Here is a 24,754-nt window from a genome sequence, read left to right as displayed (position 1 = left end):
GGCGGCGGCGGCCCCTCTCGTACCGGTCGACACCATTCCGTGCCGCCGGAGAACGGCGCAAAGCCATGCCAATGTAGGGCGGCGGCCCGAGAGCGTCGCGCGATGCAGACTTGGTAGTGTCGGGCCCTCTCGCAGCTCACAGATAGGAAAATGGCCCCGGCGCAGGGGGCGGCATCTCTGTATGACCGCCTCGTCCCTTCTTGGCCTTCCTTGACGGCCATGGCTCTCCATCCACGTCCGTATCCACGCCATCCTTGCCCTCGCCCCCACTCCTCGACGTCCTCTCAGCTCGCCCTTCCTCCTGCTGCTGCGCGACCGAGGGCGCAATAATATGGCCCTGACGACTTCTAGCTGAAGCGGCCATGGCGTGCTGTTGTTTGTGGCGCCGCCAGATGAGGTAGATGGTTAGGCAGCCAAAGAAGATGGCCAGGATGCCAAAGACAATGCCAGCTATGTAGCCTGCTCGCATTGCGGGGGTTGGACGGAGCTGGGGCGAGACGAAGCACTCGCTTCTCCCTTCTTATAGACTAGCACGTAGAAAGTGCAAGTGCAAAGAGGAAAGCGCAAAAGAAGACGCCGATCGATCTGCATCACGAACCAGCGCACCGCCGCACCGCCTCCGCCGCGATGCAGCATCACCCCGCGTGCGCCGCACCTAGCTTCGCTTTGGGCTAGTCTATCTCTATCAGGGGCGGCGATCAAGGTGAAATTCCAGGCTACGGTACAGGTCGCGAGCGCGCACCCGCGCATACATTCACATCCACGCACGTCGCACGCACGCACGCACGCACGCACGCACGCACACCTCACGTCATATGCTCCTTCTCCTCGCTCTTGGGTATCCTGACGAAGATGGCGCAAATAATCGCCCCGCAGATGGCCGCAGCGAAGTTGAACCACCAGATGGCCCGAAGGCCAGCAAGGTCCACGCCCGTCACAACGTCACCTCCGCTGCTGCCCTTTTGGGTGACGGCTGCTCCAATGGCATCCGACACGCTCGTGAGTACAGCGGCCGAGATATTCTGCAGCGTGACGAGGAGACTCCCCGCCGATCCTTGGTAGGAGCGTGGAACTTGTGAGGTGACGAATATCGAAGCAGCCGCAAAGCTCAAGTCGGGGCCTAGAGTCACAAGAGCTATACCGGGCATGGACAGCGCCCAGTACGTTGTGCGAGCCGTCTGCGGGATAAAAAAGACGGGACCTAGCGCAAAGGCTACGAGGGAGGTGACAAAGAGCCAGTGCGCCGGCATGATGTGGAAGACGCGGCTTACCATCGCTGCGGCTAGGACGCCGACGATGGCGTTGGGGAGGACGTACAGCGCCGTGGTGAGAGGGGTGGCCTCTTGGATCGTGAGGAAGAAGCGTAGCGCATAGAACTGCCAGGCCAGATACGAACCGATACCGAGCGCATAGGCTACGGTAAGCCATGCGAAGCCCGGTGTGCGCCAGAGGGAGGCCGGAATTAGAGGGCGGGCGACCTTTCTCTCTATGTAGCCTAGTGCGGCGAGCATTACCACACCCAGCACGGCGACGACGATGGAGTACGGCGCCCATCCCGAGGGGGTGCCCTCGGTCAATCCAAAGACGAGACAGCCTGACCCGGCTAAGGCGAGGCCTGCGCCTACGAAGTCGAAGGACTTGATCGAGAGGACTTGCCCGCTCGTCGAGACGGGTGAGGCTTTGAGGTCAGGCAGATAGTGCCAGCTGCATGCGCAGAGCATTGCGCAGACCAGCGCATTGCTCCAAAAGACCCAGTCCGAGTGAGACGCGAGAGCGCCTCCCCTGCGAGCATAAAGGCCATGATCGGATGGTCATCAGCGTCAGCGATCCGCGCAAGCTCACGGCGGCGCCCACACTCACTGCATCGCCCCGACCCAAAATCCCAGCGGCGCCGTGGAAGCCATACTGCTAAAGGCGATATTCTTCCTCCTCCCCGGCTGGTAGATGCGCCCCAGCATCGAAATGGACGTCGAAACCAACACCCCAATCGCCGCCCCTTGCATTGCTCGAGTGACAAAGAAGAGGATAGCTACCCGTCTCAGCAAGCTGACCCCGCCCACCAAATTCCAGAACACGAGCCAAAGCAGCGACCCATTGATCATCCACCTCGGCCTAGTCAAGTCCGCCAGCGACCCGGAAATGATGACCGCCAGCCCATTGGCAAGCGTGTACGCCCCCTGGATCCAGGGAAGCTGCGGTTCGGCGATATGAAGCCGCTCGCTCAACACCGTCTGTAGAATGGCGACGTCCCCGAAGAAGGTCGCAAAGAGGAGCTGGCTCGAGGCGCACAGCAGGATGAAGACTATCTCAGCGAGTTGGGAAGGGAGCTCGTGTGGGCGAGATTGCATCTTGAGTCGGGCGGGCTGCGGAGAGTGGTCTGCGGTGAGACTCGTGTGGGAACGAGGCGTCGTCGCCCCTGACGCTGGAGGCGTCTCGAGGGTGATGTCCTCGGGCGAGGGGTGTGTGCCTGGCCTCGTCATGGCGGGCGAGTTGTGTGGGGTAGGATCGAATGGAAAGGACATGCAGCGCGCAAGCGGTTCGAGCGAGCTTTGAATTTCAATCGGGGACGTCCTATTCGGGGACTTTTCCTTCCGTGGAGGCCGGGCGGAGATTCAATGCGCGGCGGCGGCGGTACGGCGGCGAGCTACAATTCACCCAGGTCTGCGTGCGAGTCACGAGTCCAATTGCAATGCGATGCTACTACAACACAATAAAAACGAGCAGTGGTGCGGGCACACGCGCGCACGCGCACGCGCACGCCTAGTTCCAAATCCAGTCTACGTATCTCATCTTGCCCGTTCGCGGCACCTGGCTCGCCTTCTCCTCTGCCAAGTCTCGCTCCGCCTCATCCAGCGCCGCGGCGAGCGGGATGGCCTCGAGGGGGATCCACCTCGTCTTCTTGATGAGCTTCCAGATGACAAACGCCGCCACTACAAGAGGGATGTCCACGTACGCCGACACGAATGTGGATGCGCTCCAGTTGCCCTTTGTGAACGCGCTGAACCCGTTTGTGAAGAGGATGAGCGTGAGAGCAATCAAGGAGAGCCACGAGGCGTAGTACGTCCAAATGTTGTGCCACGGCAAGCGATGCCACGAGTAGCCCTGCTTCTGCATCGCCATCTTGAGGCGGATGTGGCTGAAAAGGATGGCCAGCCACGAGATCATGGTGCCCACGGCCGTGAGGTCGACGAGCCACCAAAAGACGGTCATGGCTCCCGAGGACAGGACCATGAAGCTCAGCAGCATGAAGACTGTGCAGAAGAGCACGCCAACCCAGGGAGCGCCCCATCGCGTCGTCTTGAGGAAAACCTTGGGCGCTTGACCCTTGAGCGCGAGTGCGTAGAGGGCGCGGGTGGAGGTGAGGAGCGCCTGGTTGGACGAGGACCACGCGGATGTAATGACAATGGCGTTGACCACCGACCCGACGGCAGAATACCCTGCAGCCGAGGCGGCAATGACGAATGGACTCTGCGACGCCGTGCCCGAGTCGTCGTTGAGGCGGGCGTCGTTGCTAGGCACGAGCATGCCTACGACGAGGACCGAAATGAGGTAGAAGAGGACCACTCGGAAGAAGACGCGCTTGCACGCTCGCGGAATGGCGGTGCGAGGATTCTGCGTCTCAGCAGCTGCCATAGCGAGGGACTCGATGCCAGAGAAGCTGAATACGGCGCCGGTCATGATTTGCCAGTAGCCCAGGAATTGGCCCCACGATCCGGTCGCAATGTAAGCCACAAATGGCCCAGGGTCGTTCCAGTAGCGGAAACCGATGCGCTCCACGCCGGGGATGCCGCCGAGATTGATCACCAGACCAAAGATGATGAGGAAGACGACGAGGGCGATCTTGAGCGTAGCAAAGGCGAACTCGACCTCACCAAAAACGCGCACAAAGGCTATGCCGACGATGAAAGTGAGGGCGAGGAAGATGACGATGAATACGGACGAGTTGAGATCGGTCCAGTACTGGAAGAGGACGCAAATGGCGACAATCTCCGTAGGGATGGCAATGACGTTGCCGTACGTCAGGTTCCCTAGCGAACAGCGCATGCGTCAGTCAGGTTGCTCATCCAAATCGCTCGCGTCTACACGCGCACTCACATCCTACTGCGAAGCCGAGTGCGGGGTCGGCGAGGAACTCGCAGTGACGGACAAAAGAGCCCGTGACGGGGAGGAGGGCGGTGGTCTCTCCCAATGCAAACTGCACACAGCACACGATGAGGCCGATGGTGCCATAGCCAAGGAGAGCGCCGAGCGGTCCAGCAGTCTGGATAGCGGTACCGAGGGACAGGAAGAGACCCGTGCCGATGGCGCCAGCGAGGGCCAGCATTGAGATGTGACGTCTGCGGGAGTGCGCCGGGTGGTGGGTGAGCTCAGTTTGGCCTGGCATCGCCGCGTCGCTGCGTCGCACACTCACTGCTCCAGACCACGCTTCAAGTCGCGCTTCTCATTGACGGCAACAATGGCCACCTCATCGCTCGTGCTGCCGGGCAGCGAGTCTGCGAACTCTTTGCCCTTGACATCGCCGCCGTTCGCTTTCTCTGGGTCGGCATCGTATGCCAAAGTCGATGCCATCGCGAGGAGAAAAGGGGGGGAAGGAGATGGTTCTTGGTGTGGGGAAGAGAGAAGAGACGCAATCGCGATGCAGCCATGTCGCCGTGCTTGCTCTTTACGATCTTCCACCCCTTCGTTGCCCTTATCGTGAGTCGACCGAAACGCGATGCAAATTTGGGCTGGGCAAGGCACCAAAAATTGCGCTGCAAGAGAGAGCGAGAGCCAGAGAGCGTTTCAATTCGCGCCGTGCGTGGTTCCGTCGGCTGCGCTTTCGCCCGCGTGGACAGGCCAGGCCAGGCCGCGGCCCGCCCACGCGAAGCCTCGAGCCCGGCGAAACGGCCGAGATGCAAGAATGCAGAGCCGTTTCCAAGCACGCTGTGGTAGGTGTGTGTGATGGCGATCTTGTCCCTTCGCTCTCGATTGCACTCAATGTCATCTCACGACGATCGAGCTCGCTATGATCCCATCTCACGACGTGGTGATGCCCAGCACAATGGCCCATCGTCATCGCCCTCTTGTGACTTCGCCGCCGCCATTGCCTCGCCTACGATTAGACCCGCCGAAGACGGACCAGCCTCGGAGCAATTACGCGGGGCACAAGCCACCGATTGCGGGGCTAAGAAGTCGAGGCTGAGCAGCTAACCATCTTGACTCCTCAACCATACACGTCCGTAGCAACGCAGGCGCGCAGCATGGCCACCACTATCATCACCGCAGCTCAAAACGCCAGGCAGGACGCGCCGCCAGCCAAATTCCCCCTCGACTGGAGCCGCCTGACTCGCAGCATTGAAGCTGGGCGCACGCGCTTCTCCGCAGCTAGAGCCAAGTTCTCGAGTGAATACCCAAATGCAGGTGAGTCTGTGCTGATCAGAAAGCGCGGAATCTCGCCCTGACCCTCGAAATTCTCGCCAGGCGTCAAGGCCAAGGAAGCGGCCATGTTCTTCGCCCTCATCGTCGGCGGCTGGAACGATGCTACACCAGGTGCCCTCCTCCCCTCCATCGAGAGCCACTACAACGTCAACTTCATCATCACTTCGCTCCTCTTCGTCGCCAACTTCCTCGGAAGCGTCACCGCAGCGGTGCTCTGCCCCATCGTCATCGATCGGTTCGGCCTAGGAAAAGCCTTGAGCTTCTTTGCGCTCCTGGTCACCATTCCATGGGCCATCTTCATCGCCCTCCCTCCTTATCCGCTCTTCGCCGTCTGTTTCTACTTTAGCGGCTGCGGTGTCGCGGCGCTTGACTCGATGGGAAATACGTGGATCTCTGGCCGACCTCGCCCTGCTCTGCGTTTGGGTTTCCTGCACTTCGCCTACGGGATCGGCGCCTTCCTCTCGCCCCTGGCTGCCGCACCCTTCAACGGACACAACATCCGCTTCTCCTTCTTCTACATCATTGCCCTGGGACTCGCCGCGCTCAATACTGCCGGCGTCACCGCCGCCTTTAAGCTCAAGCGCGAGACGGACGAGGAGCGAACAAAGGACTCCGTGGCAGAGAGGAACGGGGAGTGGGTTGCGGCTTCGACCGCGCTTGGAGGCACGAGTGCAGACGTAATCGAGCTCAGGTCGATGCGCGCTCGCAATGACAACGACGCCCTCAGCCTCGACAGCAAGGCCGCCCGCGATAGCTCTCCCGAAACGCCCTACGACGACTCTCGCACCCCTCCCCCGCCAGCCACGCCCCACGAGCTCTCCTCGACTCGCGCAAAGTTCATCGCCGTCCTCAAGCAGCCGCGCGCCCACATATTTGCCCTCTTCACGCTCTGCTACGTCGGCACAGAAGTGAGCATCGGGGGTTGGACCTCCACCTATCTGCTGAGTCGCAACGACCCCTCGTCCGCCACCATCGACTACGCGGGCGGCGAGTTGGCAGGCGGTGGCCTCACCCGCTCGCAGGCCACGCTCCTCGTCTCCGGCTTCTGGGGCGGAATAGCCGTGGGCCGTATTGCACTTCTCCCCGTGACGAGTTGGATAGGCGACCAACTAGCCGTTCTAGTCTACATCCTCCTTGCCCTCGCCCTTCAGCTCGTCACCTGGTTCGTGCCCGCCATAGCAAGTAGCGCCGTTGCTCTCGCGCTCATGGGCATCTTTCTCGGTCCCATCTTCCCGATCATGATCGAGATTGCCGCACGACAGATCCGCCCGCGTATCTTGCACACCACGGCATTGTCCTACATCATCTCGCTGGGCGCAGCAGGGTCGGCGCTTTTCCCATTTTTCATCGGACTGCTCGCTCAGGCGCGCGGGATTCAGGTGCTGGCGCCTACCCTCGTGGCTATGCTGGGGGCACAGGGAGCTATTTGGTGCTGTTTGGGCTGGCCGGTGAGGCGGGGCAGGAGCAGGAGTACAACCGGAGGCGATGAGTAGGCACGGCGTGGCGATTCGGGGGAGGAATGGCATTGCATTGGACGCCACGAGATCGCAAGGGTATATCACGCACGCACGCACGCACGCACGCGTCATCACAGAGCCAGGGCCCCCGCTACGACGGCGAGGACGACGGACCCCAGCCCGACTTTTAGCGTGGCAGCTCCGTTGCTCCCACCACTACCGCCTCCGCCATTGCTCACGACAGCCGAGGCTACCACCCCGCCAGCGCTGACTACCTGGGTGCCTTCTCCCGTGACGGAGGCGGCAATGGTCGTTCCACGGTTGATGGCGGTGGCGGTGGTGCTCGTCGCTTCCGACGACGTAGCGGTAGCGCTCGAGGAGGAGGACGACGACGTCTGCGAGGCCCCAGCCTCGGATGACACACTGGGCGACTGCGTTGCCTCATTGTCCGTAATGTTGACCGTCGTCTCGTCGCCGATCGATGTCACCTGAACGCCCCAGTTGGAGCCCTCCACCCACCCGTTGTTGGCGCCCTGCGGCAAGTAGACGTATTCGCCGTCGGAGCGACCGACAAAGGAGCCTCCTTGCAGGCTTTGCCCGACCGAGCCGCCGAGGCACTGCCCGTCCAGCACGACATTGGAGCGGCAGCAGTACTGTCCGCCGTACATCAGGGCGGTGCAGGCCGTCCCCGTCTCCGTGGTGAAGTACGAGGTCGTCGCCGAGGCTTTCAGGTAGGAGATGAAGGATGAGGCGTATCTGCGCGTGCGGGGGCCGGGTGTTAGTCCAGCGTCTCGAGTGTTATGGCCGCCCACTCACGAGCGGATTTCGGGCCCACCATCACCCCCGTCCGGCTGGTATTGACGGCGTGCGGGAGGTACTTGCGTGGGCATGGGCGACGCGAGGGCAGGGCCTGCGAGGAGCAGAGCGGATACGAGGGCCAAGATTGAGCGCATGTTGGGCGGCGGTGCGTGAGAGAGCGTGGATGCGAATGTGTCAGAGGGTGAAGGATGGGATTCGTGCATCGAGCACGCCTTGTTGGGCCTCTTTAAAGGTGCGAGCGCGAGGATCCACGTCCACACGGTCGGCGCGACATCCAGATTCTCTCGGCTCACGTACCTCCGGCGCTAGCACTAGCGTCCGGACCAAACGAGCAGCGCCCGCGGCTGCGCCCGCTGGTATCAAACTCAGCCGAGGGACGGCCAATGAGTCGGGGCCTCGCAACTGGTTTTTGACAACACCTGCGTGACAGCAAGGCTTTCAGTCTCGTCGTCGTCAATCGAAGCGTGCATTCACACGGAGTGGCGCGGCGCGGCGCGGTGCGAGGAGCAAAATGGACTGTCATATCTCTCCGCGGCAGGGGCTGAGGAACCGCGTGGTGCAAATCAGCGCGGGCGGGTTTCATCTTGTTCATCGTCTGAACAGTGAGTGATCTTCATGATTCCATCTCGCTGGCATGAGCCCTGGCAAGATGTCTGTTGCCGCGCGCCGAGCCGGGGCGGTCGCTGTCCAGGAGGGAGTTGTCAATCCAGTCTTGGAAGATGACGTTGTGCCTCTCATCGATGAAGGTATCGCGGCCATCCTGCCTGACCTGGCCACCATCCTCCATCTCCCCGAAGAGAGGCGAGCGATCGAGATGGCCCAGGGACGCTCGCATCGGCGACCACGGTCGAGGCGCGAACCCCAATGATGTCCGAGTGCTTTGCCTCGCCCTTCAGTGCATCATCCACGGCACCACGACAGGATGCTGTGGGGCAGCGCAATGAAGATGTCATTCCGAGAGATGGCACGCAAGGTGGTCCACAAAAAGAGAGCACCACCTGTGGGTATCGCAGAACGCGCCCATTAGAGAAAGACAGCTCCAGCAGCGACGGCAAGGAAGACCGATCCAAGACTTGCCTTGAGGCCAGCAGCCCCGTTGCTTCCTCCGCTAGAGCTCGAGGAGCCGGCCGAGCTCACAACACCGGCTGCGCCAGCGCTGGTACTCGTGGCCGAAGATGAGGGAGAGAACGATGACGTGAGGGTAGGAGCCGCAGTGCTAGTTGGGGAGGCAGTTGTCGAAGCCCCCATGGCAGTCTCGGACTTGATCTCCGCCGCGTCCGTCGACGCCGCGGCCGCGGCCGCGGCCGCTGAGGATGAGGAGGCGAAGTCCTGGCAGAGGCTCGGGCTATCCTGCGGGTACGACTTCATTGGGTCCGTGATTTCGAGGGCGTCCGAATCTGGCGTGGAAAAGTCCCCGCTGACCTGCACCGCATGGCCGTGGCTGTAGTCGATGTAGGCGTATTGAGCGGCACTGCTCCTGCCCGCTATAACAGCGTCCTGGAAGTCGGGGTTCTCCGTAAAACATTGGCCATCTACGACTATGCCAGATTGACAGCATTTGCCGTTGTATATGAGGCGAGAGCAACCATCGCTGCCACCGGAGAAGTCGATCGCTTGGGTACCGCACTTGGCCGCGATGAGAAATTGCAAGAAAGAGCTGTGCGACGGCGCATTGCCCAGGAGCCTGTCAGTGCAAGAACAACGACGACCCGAAAGGTGCGCGAGAGCCACACTCACTCAGGGTCAATCTCTTCGCGCTTTCGCAACGGGGTATTGGGCAAGGGCGAGGCAGAGATGCAGCCAGCGAGTAGGAGCGCTGATACGAGGGCGAGTCCTGAGCGCATGGTAGTAGTGCGACGTGAAGGGGGAGTATGAGGTGGTGGCGCAGACTCACGGCTCGATTCACGTCGCTCCCTCCTTTTTATAGGCGCATGCGAGGGAGATTTTCGACCTCACCATTATCACACCCACAAGCTACATCCATACTTCCCCTCTCGGCGCTGGTCTACCACGGTCTAGTGCTAGGACTTCGAAGATGGGAAGGAGACAAGAAGGGACTGAGGCGGCGCGGGGCTGATTAGCGTCCGATTCAAAGTGAGACCACACACCGCCCTCGCGTCGATTCATGCACGCGCTGCATGGAGCCCAGGTGGGGGAGAAGCCGGTGTCCGCCCGTCCATACGCGCGCTAGTCTCCACGGTCCGTGTGAGGGAAGCGTCTACTGGATCCGATGGATTGGCAGGCATAGCGCAGCACGGAGATTGTTTGTGGGCGCAGCGCAGCGCATAGATCTCGAGAAAGACACAGGCATGGGAAAGGGAGGTGTTCCCGCGGAAGGGGTTAGCCTATCTGGGATGCTGGCGGATGCTGGCTTCATCCCCTCTAGCTCCTTCTCACTTCTCGCTTCTCACGCTCGCGCGAACACAAAGAAGCTGGTAGGCGAGGGAAGAGAATCTCAAGACAGCGCTAGAATCAGAGGGGCGGTCAGTCACGCTTCGTCAATAGCACGGCTCAAAGAGTACGACAATCTCGAATATTGTGCTGCATTACGGTGCAAGGAAACGAAACGTGCCTAGAGCATCACCGCCCCCACACCGGCTGCAATGGCGAGAGCGAAGGAAGCCTGAATCCCACCAATCGCCATTCCACTGACGGCGCCATTCGATCCGCCCAAATTGAGAGCCGACGCAGAAGAGGAAGTCGACGTGGGCCTCGTGGTGCTACTCGACGAGCTGGTCGTACTGCTGCCTCCAAACAAGGCAGACTGGCTCGCAAAGACGCTGCTCAAATGCGCGCTTACGCTGCTCCTGATACTCGCCCCGACCTGATCGTTGTCTCCGATGCTCATGGTGAATCCTCCAATGTCCGGTGCAGAGTAGGTGTATCCGCCACCACCGTTGGAGAAAGTGTACCCTTGGTTGATGGTGATTCCTCCATCGCCGCCATTAGCTCCATCAGCTCCGTTGCCCCCATCCTTTCCACCGTAGTCGTGACCCTGAACAATGTACGTGTCCCCATCCTGGTTGGTGTTGTACGAGCCCGTACTGATGAACCCGGTCGAAGGGGAAGACAGGACGTAGCGCGATGTTCCCGATGTGCCAACGAGGATCCCTTGGGGGAAGTCCTGGGTGGCTGGGTAACATGCGTCATCAATTACGATGCCAGATGAACAGCACTGTCCATTGTACAGGAGACGGTTGCAGGAGGAGCTGGTCGTCTGCTGGGCGTTGAAAGAGGAGGTGGTGGCGGAGGCTTTGATGGAGGAGATGAAGGGGCTGCGCGGACGACCAAGAAGAGGGACGTGGTGAGCTCGAGCCAAGGTGAATTTACGGAACGTCGTGCGCTCCTCACATTGCCCCATCCTGAATGCTAGCACGGGCTACCTTCGGCACAGCCGTAGGAGCAGGCGCAGGTGCGGCCGAAGCGCTCAGTGCCAGAAGGAGGGCGCCGAGGAAAGAGATCGACTTCTTGGTCATCATGCTGAGTGAGATGCTGAATTGTTGAGGGGGAGCACCTTGCGCTTGTATCCCCCTCGAATGGGCCACCTATTTGTACCCTTCACCACCCTGTCCAACGCCAAGCACCCTTTCCACCAGTATCATAGCAGCGAGCTATCGTTTCGCATCGCATCGCACTGCGCCAACGCAAGGTCCCATCCTGACCACTAGCAAGCATAGCCTACTCTGTCCGTACCCAGAATCGCACGTCGGCGCACGCGCGGGCTTGCTTGCCTGCATCTTCTTCTGCTTCTTCCCAGGCTACTCAGCTGCCCCTGCACCGGCCCATCGGGACGCTCGTCTCGCCTCGTCTCGCCTCTCTCTGCATGCATGCTCCGCGTGGGCGCAGCAAGCGTCAACCTCCGGTAGTGCAGCCAGCCGCGGGAGCGCACAGCGCACGGCCAAATACGGCACTTCTCTAGTCTGACAGGTAGCTTCGACGCGGGCGTGGGCGTGGGCGAGGGCGCGGAATCAGGTCAAGAATGCCAATTACGGACCATACGTGTTGAGATAGGGGAGAGACGCCCCGCAAGCTTGGACGGTGGGACTTTCGAGGAGGTTGGACGTCGGACGCTCGACGCTTCGACGCTCGGACGGAGCGGTCGCTGTCTATCACTCTCCACTCTCCATTCTCCAGCCTTCAATCTCCTTGAACCGCTCCTGTCAAACTTTGTTCCATCGTACGGCTCGCGTTCAATGGATATCTATTCGATGATAAATGGCGCTTAGCTGGCCGTGGTATGATGGTAATCTACGAGTCGCCCCGGCTCCTCCCCGCCACCCCTCTCACAACTCATCGTCCTCTTCGTGTCCCTCATCGCTCTCCCGCTCTTGCTGCATCAGCTGTCTCTCCAACAAAGCCTCCCGACCAGCTGCGCCTCCGTCGCTGCCGCCACTCCCCTGCGTATTCTTCTTCTTGACCCGTCTCGCCTTCGCCTTTGCAGCCTTCTGTGCCTTGCGCTCGAGCTGAGCCAGCTCCCTCTCCATCTCCTTGCGTTGCTCGCGCTCGATCTTGAGACGGTGGCGCGACGAAGGCGGGGACGCGCTTGCTAGAAGGTCGTCGTCGTCGTCATTGTCATCGCCGCCGCTGCTGCTGCCGCTGCTGCTGCTGAAGAAGAGGAACGAGGGGCGGGCAGACGATGAAGAAAGGGTAGGAGCAGGGCGTTGCTGCTTGGGAGGTGAGGCCTTTGGTGGGTTGCGCGGCACGAAGGGCGTCCCCTCGCTGAGGCGGCACACCTCTGCTATCCAGGCCTTGGACTCTATGTGGATCTCGGGATGGGCTTGCAGCTCTCGTAGACGGCAGAGACAGCTGTGTAGGAGGGAGGCGGCGACGATGTTCGCTGAGGCGCTCGCCCGCGTCAAGTCGAGGGGGAGGCATTCCGTCTTGCGCACAGGGCTGTGCTTGCTGAGCGCAGAGAGACGGGCAGAACGCGGGGTAGTGCTGATCCAATGGTCGGCCGTAGCTGCATCTTGACGTGGCGTGGGCCGGTCGCACGCCATGGTAGTATCGCCATCGCCATGACCGCGACCGCGCCCGCCGCTCGTGTCGACCCGCGTGTAGGGAGCTGAAAAGGATCGCTGCATAGTGATAACGCGCCCGTCCTGACGTTGATACTCGTGGAGCTTGGGTAGGATGGTAATGAGGAGCACACACCCCGACTCAAGCTCCCACAGCGAAGGGATGCCAGGGTACGCCGTGTCGAAAAGGAGGCGGTGCAGCCATTGCTCGATGACAGCGAGGTCGACGATGCCCTGCCTGTAGAGCTCGCCGAGGAAGCGCACGCAATGTAGAGAGGCGAACGTCTCCTCGAGTCTGCCGTTGACAGCGAGCGTCTTCTCCGCGTCGTTGCCCAGTCGCGCAGCTCGACTCTTGATGCGAGCCATCTTGATATCGAGGTTCTGGCTCTCCCGCTCGAGGTATGCCTTCCATCGTAGCGTGTTGCGCGGATTGAGCGGGACTTGGAGGTGATGCGACTGCTCCTTGATGCGATGCCCCCGCTGCAGTAGATCATCGAAACGCGCGAGGAGCATCTCGCGGAATGTGCGTGCCGGCTGTGGCTCGTCTTGTGGTGAAGCGTCGTCTCGCGTGGACGCACCCCCGTACTCGACGCTCGCTACTCGACGCAGACGGGATGCGCGCATCGTGCCTTCGTGTCGCCACGTTGAGGGCTTGCGTGGGCCGCGTTGGTATTTGCGGAGGCGGTCGGCGAAGGTCATGCCTGGCTTGGACTCGACGAGGACTCGCTCGAGGTCGGGACGGGAGAGGAGCTTGGAGCATACGACGCCTAGGGCTTCCGGGAGTGAAAGAGGGACTGGAGCCAAGTCGAGATGGATGAAGACTTCGTCAAGGAACTTGGTGATGAGGGCGCGGCGCTCTAGGAGCTGGAGACGAGCTGAATGCGAGCCATCCTCGTCATCGCCGAGCAGCTTGGTGCCGCGCAGGCTCGACGCCCACCACGACTGACGTCTCGATCCCATGAAGGTGTGCCGCCCATCGCCGAGGAAGTCGACGTTGCTTGCGTCTGGGCTGTGATGAGGGTCGAGACCTAGCATACGCTCCATTGCGAGGACGACCGTCTTGGTGTTGCGCTCCATTTGAGCGTAGTTGCCTGCTCTGCCGCCTTCGCCCTTGATGCGGGTGACGAGCTGGCCGACGAGGCCTTCGACTTCGCTGTAGAACCAGGTGCGTAGACGGGCGTCGACCTTTTTGCGCTCTGCGATGGCGTGCATGAGGGCAGGATCTGTGTGTGCGTCGTGTGCGTCGTGTGCGTGGTGCGTGTCGTTGATGGAGAGGGTGGCGAGGAGCCCGGCGTCGGGAGTAGTGGTCTCGGCGGGAGTGATGATGATCTGAGGGGGAGGGAGGACAGCGAGATTGTCGACGTCGATGTCCATTCCGAAGAGAAGCTGGGACTGAGTGATGTCCTCGCGGGCGGCCTCGCGGGCAGCCTCGCGCAGTAGGTGCTGAAGATTAGCAGAGGGTCTACGGGGACGCTTTGGTGGGCTCTCGCCGTTGGGGCTGCGCTCGTGGCGTGAAGATGAAGGAGGAGCCGGCGCCGGCGCATCGCTGCTGGGCCTCTTTGTGGACCACGAGCTCGCTACGAGGCGGCGAGGCGCTGGCACAGGCGGGCCGAATGGGTGGCGAGGTTTGGTCTCATCTCGTAGCTTGCGGTGAGTGACTGGCTCGATGGCGGCGGCGGCGGCGGCGTCAGCGCCTGCGCCGGTGTAGAGGTCGATTGGCTTGAGGATGGAGTGGCGAGGAGAGCCATCGCGGTAGGGGCGCTTAGCAGTCGAGATGATTTGGCGTCCCTCGTCATTGATGTCGTCTTCGGAGGAGGGGTCGAGGGGCGAGCGAGGAGTGGGAGGAGGGCATGATGATGAGGAGGCGTGACGGCGGATCGCCTGGCAGGATAGTAGGGAGGGGAAAATCGATGGATCAGCTCACGTAGCTGAGCTGAGCTCGAGGTGTAGGCGCGGCACACTCACCTTGTTGACCGCGGAGAAGTGATGCTCCAGAGACGTCGACCTCTTAGGCGGGATATGAGGAGCCACGACGATCGTCATGACGACGAGTGGGAGAGGCGAGAAGAGGTGATGTCGAGATGGCCATGGTATGGTAGGGAAGGAAGAGTGGAGCTGGGCTATTCGCCTGGAATGCGCCTCGAGCAGGCGGATGGGTGACCCTGAGCCAAAGTTGCGAGTCTGACTTGCATCTCGACTCGCAAGCGGGCATGACTGGAGGCGGAAGGCGGAGAAAGACACGAGAGAGCAACTCGAGTCGCTCGAGCCAGCCCGTAGACGCGTCCGATGGTTGCCCGCGTGGCTCCTTCCGTCCTGCCGTGCCGCCCGCTTTAGGCCACGCCTGAAGCCCTACATCTCGCTGGCTCTCTTCTTGACCTTGTCCTTCTGGCCATGCTTTGATGATTCTCGGTCCTAGCTATCGGCTACATCTCGTATGACAGAAATGTCGACCTTGGCACGGCTGCGCCTCTCGCCCTCGCCGCTATCCGTCCCACCCTTATGCCCGTGTGCGATTTGAAATGCGGGACGGAAGACGCCGCCGCCGCCTTATCCCCTTTACTCGCCACCCTTCGTCCCCAGCATCATCATCCATTGTGGCTCGCATTTCCAATCTCTCCCTCCTACTCTTCGCAGCCATCATCATCATCCTGGCCTCTCTGACCGCACGACTGCGCCCAATCCAGCTATTACGGCTCAGCTCGCTACATCTCCGTCCAACGCCCTCACCTCTCGCCCCGGCGCATCGCCCCCTCATCACCATGCCTCGCAGTCGTGGCGACCCCTACTCCTACCTCTATGAGCGCATGCTCCCCTTCCACGCCAATTTTCGCCGAACAATAGCCATGATCCAACACACACTCCCTCAGACGCAGACCTTGCCCAAACGAGACTTGGAACGTTTCCTCGCAATGGGGGTTCAGCTGGTCCATCATTTGGAGATGCACCACTCCATCGAGGTGAGAGCTCGGCGCGATGCGAAAGCAGCAGAGAGACTTCATTGAAGAGAGCTGATCAGATTCGCGTAATATTGGCCGCCGCCGCCGCCGCCGCCTCGTAGGAAGCGCACATCTTCCCCGTCCTAGCAACAAAGATGCCCGATTTCGGCGCCTCGGCGACGCACGTACACGAGCACGAGGTGATGCATGCTGCGCTCGAAGCGTTTGGTGGTGAGCTTATGGCGACACATCGTCGTCTGACTGGTTCACAGGGCAAAAAGGCCGAGGCTGAGGGGTGCGGTCAAGCGCTGCAGAGGGAGGAGGAGGAGGGACGCAAGGCCTGGCCGCGCAGCGTGTACGATGGGGAGAAGGTGGCCAATCTCACTCAGACACTCGCTGAGGCGCTTCTTCCTCATTTGGAGGCGGAAGAGGCTAGTATTAGTGCGAAGAGCATGCGAGCGGCGGGGTGGACGGAGGAGGAGGTGTTGAGGATACCCATTTGAGGCGGTGAGCGCGAGACGGCGGCGCTGACACGATGTATATTAGTTTGTGGACTGACTCAACGAGATCGTATGACTGGAGACTACCTCGCCTGCTACACCGAGCTCACGCCGCTACGCCTGCCTTTGCCTTACGGTAGTCGCTCGCCTTTGCCGTGGTGAAGGACATGAGGTCCTCGAAAGATCGGTTCCCGCCTACGTGCGGTGGCGCAGAGAGTGAGATAACCAAGTCAGCCACATAAGCGCACCCACTTCGCGAGCGCATCGTCGCTCGCCCTACTCACGATACTCGTCCACCTTTTGTCCATCCTGATAGAGGAAGAGGGACGGGTAACCCCTCACCTTCTGCGCATCGCACAAGTCTGCGCGTACGTACCGTCAGCTTCCTGTGTCTGCCCATCATCATCTTGCGCGGGATACTCACCACCTTGCTCGACACAGTTGACCCTCCTGATGTAGAAATCGCTCGTCTGCTCGAGCGGCTCCTGTATCTCGGCCAAATCGGCGTACGTGGGCGCAAATGCCTTGCAGTGGTGGCACCAAGGGGAGAAGAACTCGACGAACCACATGCCCTTTGCGACGCTGGAGTCGAAGGTAGTGGATGTGAGACCCTCTGCGAGCGTTGCGAGAGTGGTCAGCGCCGATTCGGAGGGTTTGGAGAGAGTGGCCGCACCCGGCTTTACTCACTCAGCGAGGGATTGTTGATGTCGCTCACCGGGGCGGACAGCGCCGTCGAGACGAGGCTGCTGACGATTGCGATGAGCAGCGCAACGACTGCTGAGCTGAATGACGTCTTCATTGTATCTGATCCTGCTGCTGCGTAGATGGGTGGTGGTGGTGGCGGCGGCGGCGGCGGTGATTGATGCGCGGCGTGAGCGGCGTGATGGATGATGTTTGGCTGCCAAGTCCAAAGTCCCGCCCCGCCCCCCCTCGTCGACTTGGTCTCCACGTTGTCGCGGCTCGCAGCTCAACCGGCGGCAACTGTCTGCGAGCGGGCCGAGCGTGCAGCCTTCGCATCTTCTCTCGCTCTTGCTCGCGCTGCTTGATTGAGGAGCCCCTGAGTCTCAAGAGGGACGGTAAGAGGCCCTCGAAGGCGCGGAGGGAGCCCCTACTGCTTCGATTGACATGCAAACCGCCGACTACATCCATTCTTGACTGCCTCATCGCGACTTCACGACCATCTGACGACTCTCACGACTCTCACGACCCGCCATGCTCGCCTTTGCGCGCTCCGCCGTCCTCGCCGTGGCACTGGGCAGCAGCCTAGCGTGGGCGGCGCCCATGCCGGCACCTTCGCCTACATCACCTCCCCTCGCTCGTTCTCCCGATGGACCCGCACCGACTGCAGCTCCACCTGTATTGCCCAAGGATCCCACGCCCAACGAAATCTTCAGCTTCTACGGCCCCATCAAGTCAGGCAGCGAGCGTGCGGGTCCACCGTCCAACTTGATCGGAGGCGGCTACTTTGATTGGTACGAGCCAGAGAAGGCCGTTGCCAGCCCTGTACGACGAGACGAGACGCCGCCTGTGCCACTCAGCCAGTTGCCCTACCCGTGAATAGCGGCGCGCCATCCCTCTCATGAGCACACAGCCTGACACCATTTGCCCCGCCCCCACCCCCCCGACAGCACCTTCCCCGCCGAGTATGCCTCCTGCCGAAAATGCGAAAAGCGATACCCGCAAATCTCCAGCTGCGCCCAGGCATCGTCCGCCTTCCAAAACGGCACGACAATCGTATCTGACCCGACCAAGTACTACTCCATCATCAAGTGCGCATGCACCGACACCTTCCAGTCCGCTTACCCGCAGTGTCTGGACTGTTTCCAGCACACCAACCAATGCTGGTACCTAGGCACCGACCCTGAGGGTACGCAGGCGCCTGCCATCCTGGGTAATATAAGGAGCCTGTGTGCGCTGGGTAGTGCGTTGCTTGGCGGGGTGGCGAGCACGAATCAGCATGGGCGCAATGGGACGTACACGCCTTATGACCCTGGGTACTACACGGACGTGGGGATGACTCTAGGGCCCGGCGGATACGACGAAAGCACTGGGCCGCTGTTTAGCGGCGCGGGGGGGCAAGTCAAAATGAGTATGAGGGCGGTATGGGCGGCTGGGCTGGTAGCGCTCGTAGCTGCTTCTCTGGCCTAGAGAACTCAGCATGGCGTCGCCAAGAGCAGCGTGTTGGCTGTTGCGGCTCTGACCGCCATCGCGATGGGAGCGTTGAGCTAGGCAGGTTGGTGCGCGCTACACAGAGCGGCCACGCCTTATGGACCTTCTTGTTACCCTTCTCGTGATCTTCTTCCCCCTTGTACATGCGCTTGACGACCTGTAATGACCTGAAATGAATTTTTACGACGTGCTTCGTTTGCAGCAGCATGGCGCGTGACACGCCGTGGAGAGGAGCATCGCATCACCTTCGTCTTTGGCCTCCACATACGAGCGACGCATACGAGGAGGCGAGGCGCGAGCGCAACCACTTCCGTCCTAGCTACCACCAACAGGACGAAATGGCGCCCAAGTACACTCTCCACTAGTGAGATGAGAACGGAGCTTCTGGTGAGCAGCATCGCAGACTGACCGACTCATCCACGCCCCGCGCCCGCCTCGCGCCCGCAGCTGGCCGCAGATCCCCGGTCGGGGCGAGTATATCCGCCTAGCCTTCGAGTACAGCGACGTTCCCTACGCAGAGAACAATGATGTGACCAAGCTGCAAGCCTTGCTCGACGAATCAGCCCCCACCGGCTCGCCCCACCATTTCGCCCTTCCCCTCCTCGAAATCACAGAAGGCTCACAACGCCAGCTCATCTCTCAGACGCCGGCCATTCTCCTCTACCTCAGCCAGCAGATCCCCCGGCTCTACAACTCCCAGACAGAAGCCAAGAGCGCAACCGCGACCGCGACCGCGACCGCGACGACGCACATCCACACGCACCAGGTCCTCCTCACCGTACTCGATCTGAGCAACGAGGTGCACGATACGCATCACCCCATAGGCGCGGGGCTCTACTACGAAGATCAAAAGCCCGAAGCGGCTCGTCGTGCTCGCGATCTGCGGGAGGAACGTTTGCCCAAGTTCCTCACGTACTTTGACCAGCTGCTCACCAACTTGGAGGGGAGAGTGGCCATCAAGGGTCAGACGACCGTTGCTGACCTGGCACTGTGGCAGGTGCTCGAGGGGCTCAACTTTGCTTTCCCCCAGTGGTGCAAGAGGGCAAGGGAGGCCGGGCAGTACGCGAAGGTGTGGGAGTTTCAGAGGAGCGTGGGGGAGGAGGACAGGATCAAGGCGTATGTGGAGAGTGGGAGGAGGAAGCCATTCAGCGATGGGCTCTTCCGACATTACCCTGAGCTCGATGCTGCTGAGGGCGAGGGCGAGGGCGAAGGCGAGACGAAGAAGCGCCGAGTCGAGTAGCGAGTCGCACCATGACTTCACAGGATCCCTTTGCTCTGCGCCTTTCGCGTGCAATTTATTGCCCAAATACATGCTCAACCTCATCGATTCCCCCAGCCTGCGGAGGCGGCAGAGGCTGTTCCTCCTCTTCGTCCTCCTCCTCCTCCTCCACCTCCTCCCCCGCCACCAGATCATCGTCATCCTCAAATCCCATCACGGGCCTCAGCTGCTCGCTGGATGTCCGTCTCGGCATCCCCGGCATAACCTTGGCAAGCTCTGCCTCCCTCTGCAGCGCAATCTGTCGTTCACGCTCCGCCGCCGCCGCAGCAGAGGAGCGTCGACGCCTACGCCCGCTGGAACCGCCACCTGGGCCAGATGTGGTCGGGGAGCCGGGCGTGGGAGGGCGCGGTTGAGAGGCGAGGAAACGCATCTCCTTGGGAGAGAGATGCTCCCAGTCACTCTTGCCCTCTGTACCTTGCGCACCGTTGCCATTCCCCGCCCCACCACCGGCAGCGTCATCCCCTACGCCGCGCTCGTTGTTAGGCCGCGTGAAGTCGAGCTCACCGATACTCGCTATGCTCTCCGAATCCGAGTCCGAGTTGGACGCTACTGACCCCGGACCCCGTTGGCCCTCTGGTCCGCCCGCGCTCGGGCCCAAGATCTCGCCAAGAGCATTCCAAGCCGTCTGAGCGCCCGTCTGCGTTAGACCCCACTTGCCCGACGACCAGCCGGACGCCGTGCCCGTAAGCGCCGAGTCTTGCGTGGATGACGACGCGCTAGCTTGCACATGAGAGGCGCTGGGGCTGATCCCGCCCTCGCCCGTAGCCCGTTGTGCCGCCATTGTAGGGCTCTGCCTCGGCGAAGAGGCCGGGACGGGTAAGGCGGTGGCTGTGGCGGCCGTCGACGAGGTCGGCATCATCGTCTCGCTCACATCGCCGCGCTGCTGCACGCTCGTGCCAAAGACCTCGCCCAAGATCTCCTCGTACTCGCCCAGGTACCCCTCGACTACATCGTCGGGAATGTACGCCGCTGCGCCCGGTCCATTGTGCACCGACCTCGAGGCGGGATTGCGGCGTAGCGGTGGGAGGAGGAATTCGGACTCGAAGAAATCGTACGACGAGGCCGATGGGCCTTCCTGCTGCTGCTGTGCTTGCCCACTACCTTCGCCTGCAGCCACGCCGCCCGCTCCCGCATCGTTGAAGTCGATCTCGCCCATCTCGGCCGCCGTACCGCCAAGGGACTTGGCCTGACCATGCGCCCCCGGTCGGCCCACTCTGCTCCCGTCCTGCTGCTGCTGCGTGGGAGCGCCCGTGCTCGCCGCCTCGTCTCCCCCCGCAGCGCTCCCGTCGTCGAAGCGGCTGGCCACGTAGTACTTGACCAAGGCGCGCAACGCTTGCTCTTGCGGCAGGCTCTCCATCACCACCCCCTCTACATCGCTGCTGAGCCATTCGTCGCGAAGGTCCGGCCGGCAGTTGAGGTAGATGCCCGTGATGACCTTCATGTTGCTCTGCCGCCACTTGCGGCCGCAGAAGGGGACTTGAGACTTGATGATTTTGAGAATGTAGAGCTGGAGAGTCGGATGCTGTACTTTCAGTAGACGCTTGAGGATCGCCGAGGACTTGTACTGCGTCAGGAGCAGGATGCGATGCACGCGGCGTTTTGTGAGCTTCTGCAGAATGCGGGTGAAGTTGAGGACCTGGGGTGCGAGCGTGCGTGAGGAGCCAAGACGATTAGCGTGAGCCGCGGCCGCCACTCCGCCGCACACACTCACCGAAAAGAAGTTCCGAAACGAGTAATCGTTGATCATCTCGCCATCCTCCGACGAGGCCGCATCGTCCTCATCTCCGTCGCGCTCCCCCTCCTGCCCATCCGTCACGCCCGCCTCCCTCGCACAGTAGGCTAGGAAATTAAAGCTCCCAACCTCATTGATGGCCCTGACGCTGTTCGCCACCTCCTGTAGGCCAAACATCTTGAGCACCAAGAGCATGCAATTTGAGTCGACGAGGAACTGGTTGAGGTGGTGGAACTTGAGCGCATGGCTGGCTTTGAACCACTTGAGCGAGAGGAGAAGGATGGCACTGATGGCCTTTGTGGTGATCTCGCGATGGCGGAGGATATCGATGTCCTCTACAGTGGGTGGGGGAGCATCCTCCATCCCGCTGGGCCCGCCTAGCCCCCCCTCATGCGGCGAAGCATTTTGCGCCGTCACGGTTGCGAGGAGGAGCTTCAACAAGACGATGACGGCGCTCTGCATGCTGGGGAGAACGCCGCGGTAGATGGTGTCCACGCGTTGCAGCCGGCGAACGTCGGCGAGCTGCTGGTGAAGCGTGGCCACATTCGACGAGTAGCGCTCATTGTCCAGTACGGCCATGAGGTGGTCCCCCTCTGCGCGTTCGAGCGTAGAGCGGATCTCGGCCTCGACGTCGAGCAGTCGATCGTACGTGGGCTCGCCGCGCGTAAGGAAGGAGTTGTCCGGATCTACGGGGTCAGCATGCTCGTCGGGGGCGATGCTGGTGCGTGGGGAGCCGCCGGGGGTAAAGGCGGGCGTGCCAGACTGCGGGGCTGCCGCGTTGGTCGCGGGGGGTCGACCGGGGTCGGAGGCAGTAGAGGAGAAGGCAAGGTGGTGTGGTGGGGCCCGTTCACCGCCGTTCAGCTTCGACAGAGCGCGCAGTCCTGCCCATCCTCGCGAGTCGTGGCTATTCGACCTCGTTGGTCCCACGCTGTCCCCGCCATGCAGCGATGGAGGAGCCGTATGCGTTGCACGCCCCGCGCTGGTACTCGCCGCATCCTCTCCCCTCCCATCGCCGCGTCGTCGCAACCCTCGCTCCTCGCGCTCCATCTCCTCCTTGGTACGCCACATCTGCCAAAGCTCCGTGCTCACATGCATGTTGTCCTTGTACAACCTGTCCGCCTCCTCAATACTGTACGGCACGACGCGGCTGCCCTGCACGCTCACCGAATACGGGAACACAAACGGGCGCGTTTGGTCGGTCTGGTATTTCTGCTTGTTAGGGCGAGGAGAGGGGGGAGGTGTAGGGGCGGGGGTACCAATCTGCCCATCCTCCCCTTCGCCTGCGCCGCCCGCGCCGCCGCCACCGCCGTCTTGGGAGGGACGGATGGCGAGACGTCGAGGAGGGAGGGGGTCGACGGCCGTTGCGAGCTTCTCGATGGGAAGATCGGCGGGCCCGCGACGTGGTGGCGTGTAAGTCGGATATTTGACGGCCAGCTCCTCGCGGAACGTCTCAAAGTCCTGCGGCGTCGTCTTGGTAGGCCGACGCTTGCGTGGTTGGCCAAGGGTGAGGCGCCCCGATGTTGACGCTGAGGCAGAGGGCTGCATCTGTGGAGCCGTCGGTTGCGTGGTAGGGAGAGGCTGCGGTGGCCAGAGGGTGTTGGCGGGCAGATCGTTCGTCGGATTGACGGGCAAACCTTCCACCTTGCGAGCTAGGGCCTTGCACCTCCTCACATCCTTCTGCCCGCCAAGACAGGCGAGGAGACTCTTCCACAGGCAGAGAAGCAGCTTCTTGACGGGAAAGCCCTTGGCATTCTTCTCGCGCAGAGCGGCGAGGACGGTGAAGAGAAAGGTGGGCAGTGGCGGGTCGAGCGCCATGAGGTCCTCTGGAACGCGCCCGTGATCGCCGCCCTCAATCGCGTCTGCCCCCTCCTCGTCGTCTCGCCTCCCCGTCTCAATGAGGAGGTAAAGCTGTGCAAAGCTCAACGTGAGCTCAAGATTGACCTCTTCCATGTACTCCGCCTTGCTCTGCGGCGTAAGGAGCGGACCCTCCTCGGTCGAAGCGGGCACATGATCGGGCAGCGAGCTAAGGAAGTCGTGCTTCCACATGGCGCGCTTGAGTGCCTCGTACACCTTGGCAATGGCCCCTTCGCGCCGAGCCATCTTTGTGCTCAGGATGATCCAGTGAATCTGATGCTCTGGCCCATGAGTATCAGCATAGCTGCCCTGTAAGATGTAGAGGAAAGCGCGCGAGGCAGTGAGCCGCAGGTCTGGGTCCTTGCTGGAGAGCTGAGAGAGGAGCTTGCGCGTGTGTGACTGTCGGATCGATGTGGGCAAGGAGGTCCACGTCGTCGATGGATTGGACGTCGACGTCGAGGCCTCTGCCGAAGTTTCTGCCTCCTTTCCCGCCCACTCCTCCCACGCCAAGCGATTCTCGACAACCTGAGGCGCCTCGACGTACGAGTAGAACTCATCAATCTCCCTCGGCAGCGTGTCGGCGTCTGCATGAGCTGGGAAGCCGTACTGCTTTGCTTTTGATCGAACGCCATTCATTCCGCTCATGCCGATACCGCCGACCATGTTGCGTATCTGGTCTGCAATCGATGTTGGCTCTACATTCCCGCCAGGCTGCTGCTGCTGCTGCTGCTGCTGCTGGGGTGGGGCCTGAGGTTGTTGGAATAGCTGACCTTGCGGCGGGGATGGTGCGGAATGCGGGGAGGAGGGCTGCTGTTGATGCTGCAGAGGCTGTTGCGCATCTGCTCGAGCCAATGGGCTGATCATGCCCATCTCTTGATCGCCTGCAATGTCGGTAGGAGCGGGCGCATTGACGTCTGCCTCGGCGGGAGGCGGTGGTGCGATCGGTCCCTCTGAGTTGTCGAAGCTTTCGAGTGGATTGGCATCGCCTGGCATGGGCGCTGGTGGTATATCCACGACGGAGAATGGCGTCGTCGAGTTGTTCGCCGGCTCGTCGTCGCCATCCGTCTCTGACTCGGACATGAGCTTGCCCAGATGGACGAGGAGGGACGAGGTAGCTTCATCATCTTGTCCAGGCGGGCGAGGGTTCTCGACATTAACGTCTGCATCGCTCGAGTCGTCGATGGCAGACTCTGATTGCGCTTCCACGTCTTGACCGTGCGTCTGCGGTGGCTGTATGCCCCCAACGGGCTCTTGAAGGTCGAGTGTTCGATGACGCGGTGAAGGCGGTGGGGGAGGAGGATGAAGATCGATGGGTGTAGGCATTGGCGCAGCTGGCGGCTTGCTGTCATCGGCAGCAGTGGCCGCGACTTCACCCGCCTCGCTGCCGTTTGCGGCCATGTTCGATGACCTGCTGCTGATGATGATGGTTGGCACTCACGACGAGGCGGCCTGAGCGCGACGTCGTCCGAGGCGCCCGCTGTGGCCGAGGCGTCGCCGCGGTTCAATTTCAAAGGGCGGGTGGATGGGCGGGCGGGCGGAAGAGGCGGCAACGAGAGCAAAGTCGAGCGACTTTTG

The 24,754-nt window shown here is 61.6% G+C and overlaps 13 protein-coding genes across 13 annotated transcripts; 4 read left to right on the top strand and 9 right to left on the bottom strand.

The window, feature by feature from the left end:
- Nucleotides 1-136: 136 nt before the first annotated feature.
- Nucleotides 137-469, bottom strand: BDZ90DRAFT_258763 (hypothetical protein; the record flags this gene model as incomplete). The annotated part of the gene is made up of 1 exon (XM_025508099.1): nt 137-469. One exon carries the CDS (start codon nt 467-469, stop codon nt 137-139), a length of 333 nt encoding a protein of 110 aa, XP_025364474.1.
- A 337-nt stretch (nt 470-806) lies between these two features.
- Nucleotides 807-2,348, bottom strand: BDZ90DRAFT_217124 (MFS general substrate transporter; the record flags this gene model as incomplete). Its single annotated transcript, XM_025504303.1, has 2 exons — nt 807-1,782; nt 1,861-2,348. The coding sequence occupies 2 exons, from the start codon at nt 2,346-2,348 to the stop codon at nt 807-809; spliced, it is 1,464 nt and encodes a 487-aa protein (XP_025364473.1).
- A 412-nt stretch (nt 2,349-2,760) lies between these two features.
- On the bottom strand, nt 2,761-4,599 carry BDZ90DRAFT_249801 (proline-specific permease; the record flags this gene model as incomplete). Its single annotated transcript, XM_025507670.1, has 3 exons — nt 4,412-4,599; nt 4,096-4,337; nt 2,761-4,028 (listed from the first exon to the last, which is right to left on the bottom strand). The coding sequence occupies exons 1-3, from the start codon at nt 4,567-4,569 to the stop codon at nt 2,761-2,763; spliced, it is 1,668 nt and encodes a 555-aa protein (XP_025364472.1). The 5' UTR covers nt 4,570-4,599.
- A 549-nt stretch (nt 4,600-5,148) lies between these two features.
- On the top strand, nt 5,149-6,959 carry BDZ90DRAFT_120882 (MFS general substrate transporter). Its single transcript, XM_025503288.1, has 2 exons — nt 5,149-5,400; nt 5,461-6,959. The coding sequence occupies exons 1-2, from the start codon at nt 5,241-5,243 to the stop codon at nt 6,909-6,911; spliced, it is 1,611 nt and encodes a 536-aa protein (XP_025364471.1). The 5' UTR covers nt 5,149-5,240; the 3' UTR covers nt 6,912-6,959.
- BDZ90DRAFT_120913 (hypothetical protein) lies at nt 6,959-8,112 on the bottom strand. The gene is made up of 2 exons (XM_025503289.1): nt 7,692-8,112; nt 6,959-7,631 (listed from the first exon to the last, which is right to left on the bottom strand). Exons 1-2 carry the CDS (start codon nt 7,895-7,897, stop codon nt 7,007-7,009), a joined length of 831 nt encoding a protein of 276 aa, XP_025364470.1. The 5' UTR covers nt 7,898-8,112; the 3' UTR covers nt 6,959-7,006.
- A 145-nt stretch (nt 8,113-8,257) lies between these two features.
- On the bottom strand, nt 8,258-9,722 carry BDZ90DRAFT_230698 (hypothetical protein). The gene is made up of 2 exons (XM_025505576.1): nt 9,432-9,722; nt 8,258-9,351 (listed from the first exon to the last, which is right to left on the bottom strand). Exons 1-2 carry the CDS (start codon nt 9,536-9,538, stop codon nt 8,718-8,720), a joined length of 741 nt encoding a protein of 246 aa, XP_025364469.1. The 5' UTR covers nt 9,539-9,722; the 3' UTR covers nt 8,258-8,717.
- Nucleotides 9,723-10,222: 500 nt separating this feature from the next.
- BDZ90DRAFT_230696 (hypothetical protein) lies at nt 10,223-11,367 on the bottom strand. The gene is made up of 2 exons (XM_025505575.1): nt 11,046-11,367; nt 10,223-10,969 (listed from the first exon to the last, which is right to left on the bottom strand). The coding sequence occupies exons 1-2, from the start codon at nt 11,168-11,170 to the stop codon at nt 10,267-10,269; spliced, it is 828 nt and encodes a 275-aa protein (XP_025364468.1). The 5' UTR covers nt 11,171-11,367; the 3' UTR covers nt 10,223-10,266.
- Nucleotides 11,368-11,948: 581 nt separating this feature from the next.
- BDZ90DRAFT_120805 (hypothetical protein) lies at nt 11,949-15,167 on the bottom strand. The gene is made up of 2 exons (XM_025503287.1): nt 14,675-15,167; nt 11,949-14,590 (listed from the first exon to the last, which is right to left on the bottom strand). Exons 1-2 carry the CDS (start codon nt 14,750-14,752, stop codon nt 11,978-11,980), a joined length of 2,691 nt encoding a protein of 896 aa, XP_025364467.1. The 5' UTR covers nt 14,753-15,167; the 3' UTR covers nt 11,949-11,977.
- BDZ90DRAFT_230694 (hypothetical protein) lies at nt 15,094-16,228 on the top strand. Its single transcript, XM_025505574.1, has 2 exons — nt 15,094-15,666; nt 15,768-16,228. Exons 1-2 carry the CDS (start codon nt 15,229-15,231, stop codon nt 16,146-16,148), a joined length of 819 nt encoding a protein of 272 aa, XP_025364466.1. The 5' UTR covers nt 15,094-15,228; the 3' UTR covers nt 16,149-16,228.
- A 23-nt stretch (nt 16,229-16,251) lies between these two features.
- BDZ90DRAFT_258755 (thioredoxin-like protein) lies at nt 16,252-16,944 on the bottom strand (the record flags this gene model as incomplete). Its single annotated transcript, XM_025508098.1, has 4 exons — nt 16,252-16,340; nt 16,430-16,507; nt 16,570-16,758; nt 16,833-16,944. 4 exons carry the CDS (start codon nt 16,942-16,944, stop codon nt 16,252-16,254), a joined length of 468 nt encoding a protein of 155 aa, XP_025364465.1.
- Nucleotides 16,945-17,426: 482 nt separating this feature from the next.
- BDZ90DRAFT_216463 (hypothetical protein) lies at nt 17,427-18,293 on the top strand (the record flags this gene model as incomplete). Its single annotated transcript, XM_025504273.1, has 2 exons — nt 17,427-17,698; nt 17,774-18,293. The coding sequence occupies 2 exons, from the start codon at nt 17,427-17,429 to the stop codon at nt 18,291-18,293; spliced, it is 792 nt and encodes a 263-aa protein (XP_025364464.1).
- Nucleotides 18,294-18,520: 227 nt separating this feature from the next.
- BDZ90DRAFT_258753 (hypothetical protein) lies at nt 18,521-19,554 on the top strand (the record flags this gene model as incomplete). The annotated part of the gene is made up of 2 exons (XM_025508097.1): nt 18,521-18,678; nt 18,762-19,554. The coding sequence occupies 2 exons, from the start codon at nt 18,521-18,523 to the stop codon at nt 19,552-19,554; spliced, it is 951 nt and encodes a 316-aa protein (XP_025364463.1).
- A 55-nt stretch (nt 19,555-19,609) lies between these two features.
- Nucleotides 19,610-24,577, bottom strand: BDZ90DRAFT_278098 (hypothetical protein; the record flags this gene model as incomplete). Its single annotated transcript, XM_025509062.1, has 2 exons — nt 19,610-21,229; nt 21,305-24,577. 2 exons carry the CDS (start codon nt 24,575-24,577, stop codon nt 19,610-19,612), a joined length of 4,893 nt encoding a protein of 1,630 aa, XP_025364462.1.
- Between the last annotated feature and the right edge of the window lie 177 nt (nt 24,578-24,754).

The sequence above is a fragment of the Jaminaea rosea genome, assembly GCF_003144245.1.
Source record: "Jaminaea rosea strain MCA 5214 unplaced genomic scaffold BDZ90scaffold_2, whole genome shotgun sequence".
Taxonomy (NCBI): domain Eukaryota; kingdom Fungi; phylum Basidiomycota; class Exobasidiomycetes; order Microstromatales; genus Jaminaea; species Jaminaea rosea.
Note: the sequence above shows the minus strand (reverse complement) of the source record. Positions and strands in the feature narration are given on the sequence as shown.

Bases quoted from the DNA above. Each gene is read 5' to 3' on its own strand.
- BDZ90DRAFT_120913 (XM_025503289.1), bottom strand. From the start codon at position 7,897: ATGCACGAATCCCATCCTTCACCCTCTGACACATTCGCATCCACGCTC. The intron at 7,632-7,691 runs GTGAGTGGGCGG...CCGCACGCGCAG, and splicing joins GGTGGGCCCGAAATCCGCTC to ATACGCCTCATCCTTCATCT.
- BDZ90DRAFT_120805 (XM_025503287.1), bottom strand. From the start codon at position 14,752: ATGACGATCGTCGTGGCTCCTCATATCCCGCCTAAGAGGTCGACGTCT. The intron at 14,591-14,674 runs GTGAGTGTGCCG...CTATCCTGCCAG, and splicing joins ACTTCTCCGCGGTCAACAAG to GCGATCCGCCGTCACGCCTC.
- BDZ90DRAFT_120882 (XM_025503288.1), top strand. From the start codon at position 5,241: ATGGCCACCACTATCATCACCGCAGCTCAAAACGCCAGGCAGGACGCG. The intron at 5,401-5,460 runs GTGAGTCTGTGC...AATTCTCGCCAG, and splicing joins GAGTGAATACCCAAATGCAG to GCGTCAAGGCCAAGGAAGCG.
- BDZ90DRAFT_230694 (XM_025505574.1), top strand. From the start codon at position 15,229: ATGCGGGACGGAAGACGCCGCCGCCGCCTTATCCCCTTTACTCGCCAC. The intron at 15,667-15,767 runs GTGAGAGCTCGG...GCCGCCTCGTAG, and splicing joins AGATGCACCACTCCATCGAG to GAAGCGCACATCTTCCCCGT.
- BDZ90DRAFT_230698 (XM_025505576.1), bottom strand. From the start codon at position 9,538: ATGCGCTCAGGACTCGCCCTCGTATCAGCGCTCCTACTCGCTGGCTGC. The intron at 9,352-9,431 runs GTGAGTGTGGCT...GCCGTCGCACAG, and splicing joins CGCGAAGAGATTGACCCTGA to CTCTTTCTTGCAATTTCTCA.
- BDZ90DRAFT_230696 (XM_025505575.1), bottom strand. From the start codon at position 11,170: ATGACCAAGAAGTCGATCTCTTTCCTCGGCGCCCTCCTTCTGGCACTG. The intron at 10,970-11,045 runs GTGAGGAGCGCA...TCGTCCGCGCAG, and splicing joins AGCATTCAGGATGGGGCAAT to CCCCTTCATCTCCTCCATCA.